Source organism: Oryzias latipes, chromosome 6, assembly GCF_053564925.1.
Source record: "Oryzias latipes strain Hd-rR chromosome 6, Olatipes_Hd-rR_3.1".
Lineage (NCBI taxonomy): Eukaryota > Metazoa > Chordata > Actinopteri > Beloniformes > Adrianichthyidae > Oryzias > Oryzias latipes.
The window spans coordinates 16,926,140-16,936,628 of record NC_136242.1 but is presented as its reverse complement, the minus strand read 5'-3'; the positions used below and the strand labels follow the sequence as shown (position 1 = coordinate 16,936,628).

Below are 10,489 nucleotides of genomic sequence, written 5' to 3'. Positions count from 1 at the left end.
ATGTTCCTACGTTCAAACAAGATGTTTCTTTAGTCCAGTATGCAGGCTGGTCAGCAGCACAATAATTGTACTAATCTAATCCCAGATTTGGCGTACTTCTTAAAATTCTACATTTAAGCAAAGAGTATTTTACACTTCATCTGTAAAACAGGATTACACAATGTTGCGCTCTAATCCTGCAGCCCTGCTTCTGTCGAGAACTCCTTACTCATCCATCAGGCAGGTCCACTGCCAAGCTGTTAACCTCAGTGGGGGTTGGTTTAAAATGAAACAGACGGCGCTGAGCTGCGGCACAATGCCATGCCATCGTCATTAACGTCTCTCAGATCCACCTCTGCCTACCTTCATAAAATCAAATTTGTCGAGGGTTGAGGCAACAATGACGTGTTTGCGATCCAGTTAATGGCAATCACTTGTTCCCCCCAGTTGTTGCTGGTGCACTTCACAGGTTTTAATGAATGTGAACAGGGAGGGCTCCTGAGGGACTCGCCGGTGCTGTGGAGTGATAATGAAAAGGGCGGGCACTTTAGTGCGACTCGTCGAAGGTACAGCTTTGCTCATAAGTCATCCGTCGGAGACCCAGTCTGGATGTTTGCTCAATACACAGAGTGAACACACACAGCTGAGCATGTTGACTCCTTGAACCTGAAGATGAGAGGCCAGTCAGCACCTGCATGGGACTCTGGGAATGTCACCGTTTGGGAGGAATACATCAACGTTGGCCTTGTGGTAGCAAACAGCTTGGTTCTGTTCATCACCTCTTTTGTGGGGATAGCTGCAAACAGTTTCGTCATCCTGGCAGTATACCATCAGAAGTCTTTGCAAACGTCTGTGAATGCGCTGGTGGTGAACCTTGCCGTCATAGACTTCCTGCGCTGCACAGTTGACTGCCCCTTCCTGCTAACCATCATCATCACTGTGCATCAGGGCGGGCGTGTGGACGGTTGGGTCTGTGACACACAGATGGCTTCTTTCTACTTCAGCAGCTGTCTCCAGTTGTTGACACTGGCGTGCATCAGTGGGGAGAGATACCAGGCGGTGGCACAACCCTTCAAAGAAAGTCGGCGTAAGAGACGGCTCGCGGTGCTCATTCCGCTCACGTGGACATTGGCTGTTCTGGTGGCAGCTTTGTGTTTGAAATACTTGAAAAACTCCCCCGTTTATGTGAGATGCACCGGTCCACTGAGGGGACCGTCCTCCCCCTATGACACCGTTGGACTGTACATGCTGCTCCCTCTGTGGGCTGCCTGCTTTGCTGTCATTATTGGATTCTACACTCGCATATTTGCCCTTTTGAGATCACACAACCGCAAAATATTTGATGAAGGTACCTCAGCTGTGAAAAAAGACCCAACTGAAGGTGACCAGAGGAAACTGGACATGTCCATTTTGGAAAATGCCCACAAGAAGTCGGAGCAAAAGCAAATCCTGAGCATACGTGTTGCTCCAACACAGACAGAGCCAAATCCACTACAGGAAAACTCCCTGCTGACCTCTGGAGAGGCTGCGCGATGTGTCTCAGTCGGCTCTGAGAAGAAAACAGAATTTAAAAATACACTGGAGATGAGTCAGCCCCTCACAGAGCATGCTGTGGAGAAACAGTTCAAAACACAGCAATGGAGAGAGTGCTCCATGAAAACGGAAGCAAAGGCATCATATCAACTTTCAGTTGTTGATAGGGAGAGCATGAGGATGCCGGGGGTGTCAAGCGATTCTAATGGAGAGAAAGAGCCCAGAGAACGTCTGGAAACTGTCAAAACCCCCACAGAAACGAGCCCCAAGGCACTGTTCCAGGATCCTGAATATATTTCTGTCCTACAGTCTGATCTGACACTATCTAATAACAAAAAAGAGGAAGCAACAGCGGCTGTTTCAGCATTACATCAGGTGTCCTCACAACCCCCAGTCAATGACGCTGTTAAAGAGTCTGCAGTGATGGAAGGAGCTGTTTGCATGATGCCGTCAAAAGCAGGTAAAGAGAGAGCAAGAAAAAAGAAGGAGAGTAAAATGGCCAAGCGTGCTGGCTACATTATTATAACCTTTCTCTTATTCTGGCTGCCCCTGATCATCACCATCATGGTGAATTGTCTCATTAACAGAAACAAGAACACACAGGTGAGTGAATGGACCAAACCCCTTCTTACATCATGTTGGGAGATTTAATTTCCAAACAGGTGGCTGTTTAAGACTTTTTTCTTTCTTTTTCTGTTGTTTTCAGATGTTAATCGCTCAGAACTTGGATGTCCTGTCGGTGTCGGTTGCCTGCATCACTTCCCTGAGCGACCCGATGATATACGCTGCAGTGAACCCTCAGTTTCGCTCAGAGTTTTATAAGCTAAAGAATTGGGTTAAATCCAAAGTCAAATGAGCCAGTTCAATCAGGCAGTTTTTTTTTATAATGTTTACTGAGTAAAACCCAATTGCAACTAATCAGCTCCCTACTTGTTAAAATGTGAGTCCTTATTTGGACGTAAGAGACCTATTATTTTACACACCACTGTGCTATGTTAGATTCTACGCAGGCTGACTTTTCATAATTTGCTGAGCAGTGCAGAGCGGAGGAGGCGCTTGCTGTGAGGAGCTGCCCGGACCAGTGCAATCATCTCAGCAGGGAGATGCTGTGAAGCTCTGTGTCAAACATTTGCTGGGGCCAGTGCGTCTGCCTCCAGAGACCCTGCTGTCAGCTCCCACCCCTGGGTCAGTCAGGTCCTCGCATGTTCCGTGGCAGCACCTCCTCATTATCCAATCCTCCTATAAGTGATGCTACTTGAGATATCAGGAAAAAAGAAAATCCCTTCAACTGTATATTACATAAAAGAAAAGAAGACATGGGCAATTTAATGGTTGCTTCAGTAGAGCTACACTTTTTATTCTATCACTGCACCAAATGCACAATGTGTGATCATTTGTCCCTTTTCGTACCCCTCACATACGCAGTCCAGACAAGAGGAGCACTTTTATTGAAAGCCTTGCAGGATGTACATCAGAACACCTCTTGGGGTTTCCCTCCATATTTTTTCAACCGACAAACCTTCACCAAGAAAAAGAGACATATTTTAATGAAACAGAATTCTGCAATGACAGCATGCAAATCCTTAATTCAACCAGATAACAGACAGAAATAGTTTGCCAACGACCGTTGAGCTAAAGCTAGAAATAAGAGCTGACTTCAAATGCATTGGTAAAGTTCTAACAGAAATATTTACAATATGAAAAATATACAAAATGGCTTTTTTCTTTAACACAACTAAATGTACCAAGTCTTTGTCTATGAACACTCATTTATGAGGAAGTAAATAGAATCAATGATCAACACTCTTTCATAAGGTTTTCCAGGTAAATACTACAGTATGTGTCCATATTAGGGTATTTGTTTTGCCAAGAACATTCACTTCTGTTTCTACCTTGTGCCCTAACTAAATAAATACCCTGTATAGTCTTAATATCAATTGTTGGCTAACAGTTGCAGCTTTCACAAAGGTCCAAAATGTCAAATATGTAGGGTTTGTTCGACTCTCACTTCACAAACATATCAGGATGTGCGGTAGATCTTACTCACCAAGCGATGACAATAACCAGATAATTAGTCAGCTGATGAATATTCACAATAGTTTCCCGTCCCAGTAGATTTTTTGTATTTACAATAGGCAAAGGAGAATGAGTGCATGAGAAGAATTCAGGGGTTTTCAAAACAATCTCTGTGAATGAGCGGTAAGTGAGTGAGGCAGACAGATTTCATACTGACAAAGATGGACTTCAGGTGAGGAATACATGTGCTTTGTCATTAGAGGTCGACGACCTCTGCATTTCCACCTTTCAGTCAGACAACAAGTACATTGACATTACATTTTCAAAAATAAAGTTTTTTTTCTCAGTATATTTCGGCAAGAACAACGCATTCTACTCTTCCTTGTTCTTCTGTGCTTAATGACGCATGATCTGCTGATTCACTTCTACCTCCAAAGCAGCTGTCCCCATCTTGTATTTTTTTATTTTTTTTAAATACCATGCAGAGTTTGACATCAGATGAGCTCACTACTTCAAAGAAAACTCCAACCTCTGTTAATCTTATAATCCCTCTTGATTATGGCAGGTTGATGCTTGGTGGTCCCTCTCCTTAGCATCTGGTGTTTTTTTTTTTTGAGACCAGTCAGCTGATCAGATCAAGATAGGCAAGACGTCTACAAGGCAGATACTCGAACAATGTTGCTCTGAGAGTAGGCTGTGGTGGTGGTGCTGTCCTCGTCTGATGAGGTCACCGGCGGCGCGGATAGGCTGACCATGGAGGGGCTGATGTAAGGTTCGTTGCATTTCAAGGGCACGGTCTCATTCAGTTTGGCATTCAGGCTGGAGCGGCTGCGAAAGGAAATAAGAGTGAAGGAAGCAGCCAGGTCTGACCTTGTAAATATATTACACGAGGCTTATGTCCCATGGAGTCTTTACACAAAGATACCCATTGTAACGCAGTTCTTTTTGCAGAATAAAATTACCCTAAACAACATGTTTTATAAAAGTTTTTTTTTTATTTTTTACAAAATACCATCATAAATTCTGTTTGAAGAAATGTTAAAAAAAAATTTATGTTGAAGCAGGTTGTATAAAAACAGACATAGTAATTGGCATTACATCACCTCTTTTATTGCTACTGTAAATGCTTGGGATTAGATGAGACTTGAGAAAAAAAAATCTTTTTCCTATTTTTGCCTGCTGTGGGATTTTATCGGCTCAGGAACTGGACGCCTGCGGTCTTAAGCTTCATAATGTGATTGGGAGATGGCTGGATAGTCCATCAGTTGTCACAAAAGCATGTTTTTTGTAAAGGACAAGAGTTCATCTTGAAGGCTTTGGATCACTAGAGGATCCCAAGAATTGAAATTAACTTTAAAATGTTCTCCAAATCTTTTCTTTAAGTACCAAACAAAATCTGCTTTATAGAAACAGTTTTTTTTTTACATACAGAGGGATAGTGAATTCACACCTTTTTTGCTGATTCTCCTTATTATCATTTTAAATTTATATCTAACCATCTTCTGGTTGTCCTGGGAAGAGCCACAGGGTTTGCTAGAGCAACCAGTTTCCAGTTACCATAAGTCAAAGGTGGGGTACATACTGGACAGTTCACCATTCCAAGGCAGCACCACTTACACCCTCAGAAAAAAAAGTCAATTTAGAGCTGCCAAGGAAACTATGAAGCATGTTTTTGGACTGTAGGAAGCCAAAGTCCCCAAAGAAAATTCACGCATGCACCAAAAGAACAATTCAAACCAGGGGCAAACACTGCTGACCCCCACACCACTAAGTATCCTTAAACTATGAGTTGTGTTCTGCTGTCAAGTTACACTTTTTAAGCATTTTTTAAAATTATATCTATACATTTTTTTTGTCCAGAATATATTAGGAGCAAATTGGCATGAAAGTGGCTGCACACTGAAAATCACAGAAAATCTGTCATTTTGTCTCCTCGTGGATCCAACTCACTTTATCTAATCTTAAAGGCCTACAGGTTTCACTGTCTGCATGTGTTTATTTAATGTGTGTCAAGAAAAGCAGAGATAAGGCAGACAACCTGGCAGACTACCTGTTGGCCAGTGGCCTCTCTCTTATCTGTATGGTGCTGAGCTCCTGGTTGTTTGTGCTAGGCAGGCTGAAGCTGCTCTTCTTCCTGTGGCGCCGGGAGCAGCACGAGCTGAGGTTGTGCGGAGACGAGGACAGCGAGGAGGAACGAGAGCCCGCCTTGTTCACCACGGAGATCTCCATGCAGTTGGCCTGGAACGTCTGCTCGTCCACAAACTCGTGATTCTGCGGTAGAATCGCAGTGGAGATTTGGATTCAGCTCCAAATGTGCTTTTAATAGTCAGAAGGAAGTGCAGTCGTATCATTCAAAGAACAATTTACAAAAGGAGACAAATCGTAAAAAGAGACCCATAAAAAGCTGATAAAAATGATATAGCCGTTATGCTCATGAGTTACTATTTAACGTTGGCCATCAGCTTTGCTAAATGAGTAAAGATGTTTAACCCTGAAGATGAAGCAGCCTGATCCAAATCTGTGACAAAATTGTTTGATAATTGCAAAATTAATCATAGAGGGAATACAACTATATTTGCCCAGATGTCCATATTAGGAGCCATCTGTGAGAACACAACTGTTATTCATGAGACAAGGGAGAGGAACGTGAAGGTCAGGCTTCAAGTTTGTTTCAAAGGCGTGCCAGCAGGTGGCAGAGCGACACCGCTCAGGGCCCGGTGACATGCTTTGAATCAAGTCTCTGTTCTTCATTCTGTCATTCCTGCTCTTCTATCCGCTATCTATAATGCAGACCACGACAAGCTTGATGTAAACATTGGTGCTGGAGTGCTATGTAGTCTTTCTGCCTGTCTTTTTTCAAGCTTTTTGCCAGAGCAACCACATTGATTTACATCACATTTATGTCATGTGCCCACACAGTGTTTGAAGCTGCTGCTGTCAAAAAGAAAAAGGGCACATCACAGCAAAGCACCAAAGAGGCTCTTACCTCTGTAAATTATAAATAACGTTAAATGTAGTCAGTTGATTTGTTTGGGAGAAATAATGTAACTGGCAGGCAGAGTCGTGTTATCTTTAGCATGTTGGTGGCAAGGGGACTCGTGATTTCCCAGTCGCATTTACAGCTATTTTTAACTCGCGCTGCTATGAAATAGATTCTACAGTTTGAGCGTGGATGAAAAAAATTCACTTTGCTTCTATTTGTAACTCACAGTAACAGGTTTGTGCAACTGATGATGCGGCGCAGACTGCAGGAGTGATGCAATTATCCATGTAGGGATTCTTTTTTTTTTTTAATTTTCATCTGCGCCTCAGAGAAAATGCAAAAAGAAGCAGGGAGGGGAGGAAGAGGATGCTTTACCGTGGTTTTTTCCAAGCAATGCAGCAGGTGATGATGTTGGCTCTCAAATGGAGGGCTTGCAGCCTTCCCCACCAGAGCTTGTCCCGCCTTCTTGGAGGCCTTGAAAGACACAAAGTTAAAACAGACAAAGACAAGAACAAAGCAGCAGTGTAGTTGAACAGGTTCAGACTCAGGGGGAAAAAGAAAACAATCTCAGGCAACAGCTAGTAGCTGGGTGATGTGGTGGAGAGTAGCAAAGCTCTGAGTTGAAATGCTGACCTGTAGCACAGCAGCCAGTCTGCATAACCTAGTGAGATGGGGATGTTTAAAAGATGCATGGAGGCAGTGGAAGAGTGCATGTTTGACTGGTAGAATTGTACTGTTTTGACGAAAGGGGAACAAAAATAAAGAAAGTATTCAAATCAAGCTGAATTCATCTCAGTGCAACAGCAGGGGCACACCTGGACAGAGTTTTCGAATAAAATTTGGACCAAACACGGACGGAAACGACACAACACACCCCAACATACACACTGAAGCTCTGCACGGCTCTCGGACGGAGTAGATCTACTTTTAGACTGCACTACAGCCTGGATGCTCTAGAAAACCACACACAAAACACACAGCAGACCAAACACAGAGTTTAGAGGAGATGCAGGCTGAGCAGACAGCCTCCGTGGGCGACCTACTCTCCAGAAAGTTCCCTCGTTCCCCTCCAAACCCTGGTGGACAGACATGCAGAGCTCGGGCATGAGTCAGTGTGACTGTAATGGTTGTGTTCCACCAGAAGGCAAGTGTGCCACCCTGGCTCTCCTGCTGTTTGGACAGAGAGAGTGTGTCAATGCTGCAGCTGAGAGGTATGATGTAGGAGGACGATCACACTGAACTGGAAGCACTGGAATGACAGCAGCCCCTGCATCGCCAAACTCGCCCGCCCCATCCCGCATCCCGTGGTGGCATGGTCCCCCGAGCAGTGTGGCATGCAAGCATCGGCGAGGCCCAGGTCAGTTTGCAATCCCCACCCCTTCCTCCCAAGCTGCTGCTCAGCCCCGTTACCTCCTCCAGTGAGTCGATCAGGAGCCCATTTTGTTTGAAGTGCATATAGGCATTAGTGCCTCGAATCTTCGCTGCACGGATTCTAGCGAGGCGAGTTTTCTGTTTGAACAAACAGACCTCTGTTTTAGCCGCTGACGGTTTGCCTCTCACACTAATTGGCTCTCCCCGGTAGCCACAGCATTCATGAGAAAAGAGCTATGTTTAAATCTACAAATTAGTGAAAAAAATCTGTCTTGGAAAACAGTTTTAGAAAAAAAAAGTGGTGAAAAAAGGCACATTTTGCAGCTGAAAAGCTGCTGACACAATTCTATGAAGATCAAGGTTTTTTTTTCCTCTGCTGAAAGATTTTCAAGTAAGTTTGAGCCCACACAGTACACACAGACACACAAAGACAATAAAGGATTAATATTAAAGTTGGTAGTGTTTTGCTCTGTCACCCTGAACGGCGTGGATAAGACAGGGACACAGGGGGGAAAAAAAGGGCAAAGACAAGCAAAATGAAGATCGTGAGGGGGGTCAGTACCCTCTGGGCTCGTCGCTTTTCCGCCCGCTGGCTCTGGTGGTAGATACGACTGAAGTTTGACACAATGACAGGAACAGGCAGGGCAATGACCAGCACCCCGCTCAGAGAGCATATGGACCCAAACACCTTCCCCACAATTGTTTTTGGCACCATGTCGCCATACCTGAAACACAGCAAACAGATAAGAGGGAGCACACTGAGTAAGTAAATGAGGAAAAAATAAAGAAATGGATGCTAGCATAATAAGCTGTTGTGTGTTTGGTGCTATTTTTAATCGTCTTGAAATAGTCCCACCAACCCAGGAATGTTTCACAACTTCAAATAAGAAGTCACACATTTGAAGAGGGCGAGGAATAAATAGGACTTCTCTGAAGACGCCGCTTCTTGGCCTACTTTCTGCATTCAATAGGACGTCTCTTGCTTAAAACGCTGCTTTGTACATAATTACACACCTGCTGGCAGCGGCTAATGCTTTCACGTCAATGACCAAGTGTGCTACACATCCTCTGTGACCTCTCTTAGCCCAGCAGCTAGAAAAAAACATAAAAAAAGATGCAGGGAGCAGAGATGCTGAACCCTGGAGACATTGGTGAATATCATGGGCCTCAGCAGCAGCCACCGGTGAGTTTTGGCCTTTCCTTTGCATTAAAAATAGATTTCAGTGCAGAATTCAGAACTAAAACCGTGAAAGATAAAAAAAAAAAAGACAAAAGCTCTTTGGAAATTGCACATAATACTAATCGTCTTGGCACAATCAGGCTGCATTCAATATCGCAGGCATGTCAGACGGGACCAAGTCATCCCATCACATTAACGAGTCTGTCCTCTGTCAGAAAGTCAGACGTGTTTGTGCTCAAGGTGATGCTCAAGCTCATCCTGACCTCTTTTTTCCCCATGCCACTTGATAGACAATGCAATCAGGAATACAAAGCTGAGCATTCGGCGGCAGAAAGACTCGAGGCTCCCTGTCATCAAGCATCATTAGGCAAGCAGGAAGAAAACCCAGATTCCTCAAAAATATGGTTAAAAACCTGGATGCACATAAATCCCTCGGTGAGTTGGTGATGACCAGCAGTTTACAGGACTGGAGGTTGGTGAGATGAACGATCGGGATCCTAATGCACAAATGACCCAAGACGACCATTACCTTCTGGGAGTAAGATGAATGGAGGTAGGAAGGGACATCAGCACTGCTCAGTGTCTGTGACAGTGGCGCATCTCTCAAGTGAGGCAGGGTAATGTGAATGTATCGCTACACGGGAGGTTGACTGTTTCATAAATGAAGTTGTCTAATGCCCACAGCCGTCTGTTTGACTCATTAGCTTCAGGTTTCGTCGCAGTGGGCCCAGCAGCCCGAGCTTTCACACAGCTTGGGCGGGAAGATGTAAAAGTGGACATTTTAATATCACGCTTGACGAGGCTTCATGTACAACAGTTTGCTTTCGAGCTGACTAATTTTCACACAGATTTCATTAGTATCCCTTTCCATTTACAGGTCACGTCATTTTTCCTGTGTAATCAGACACAGAGGCTGACAGCAGGTGTCAAATTACAGATGCCGGCGGACAGCGTTTCCTTGCAGGGATGCTACAGGCCACATATGCTTTGTTTGCTTTTTCCCAGTGTGAGGCGTGGTGATACCATATTGTGTATTTCAGCCCTCTGAGCGAGCATCAGCCTTTGTAAGCAAAGGATGGTATGGAGGCAGGTGAAAAAAACCCAAAAAAGCAAGGGAGCAAGTGCACTCATGAGAGAAGCACTAACAGTGATGGATTGTTCGTAAGGGGGAGGCTGAGGTACACAAAGCTGTGCATGCCGGATGATGGCAGAGGTAGGAATTAACGGCAGCGGCAGATTAAAGTAATGTTCCTGTTTTGTTCTTGCCGTCCCTGACTGCCAGGTGCCCACGTTTGGTAGACGACACGACTGAGACACCGAAAGATGGATGGCCAGATCCTTATCCTCACCGCAGAGGTGGAAGGGTAATGTCGCTTTGACTGAGTATCCTCCCCACTTCCACCCACTTGAAACCATCCTGCCTTCTC

General features: G+C 44.5%; 1 protein-coding gene across 2 annotated transcripts in view; it reads right to left on the bottom strand.

The window, feature by feature from the left end:
• Nucleotides 1–2,836: 2,836 nt before the first annotated feature.
• Nucleotides 2,837–10,489, bottom strand: part of LOC101165880 (A-type voltage-gated potassium channel KCND2) — a 51,467-nt gene continuing 43,814 nt past the window's right edge. Inside the window, exons 3-7 of one of the 2 annotated variants that reach the window (XM_004069543.5) lie at nt 8,445–8,607; nt 7,922–8,020; nt 6,887–6,985; nt 5,579–5,799; nt 2,837–4,356 (exon numbers count right to left, since the gene is read on the bottom strand). In XM_004069543.5, coding sequence (XP_004069591.1) covers nt 4,182–4,356; nt 5,579–5,799; nt 6,887–6,985; nt 7,922–8,020; nt 8,445–8,607 — 757 coding nt within the window. In that variant the 3' untranslated portion in view covers nt 2,837–4,181. The remainder of the gene's footprint in view (nt 4,357–5,578; nt 5,800–6,886; nt 6,986–7,921; nt 8,021–8,444; nt 8,608–10,489) is intronic. The other variant, XM_011475956.4, reaches the window with a different exon arrangement.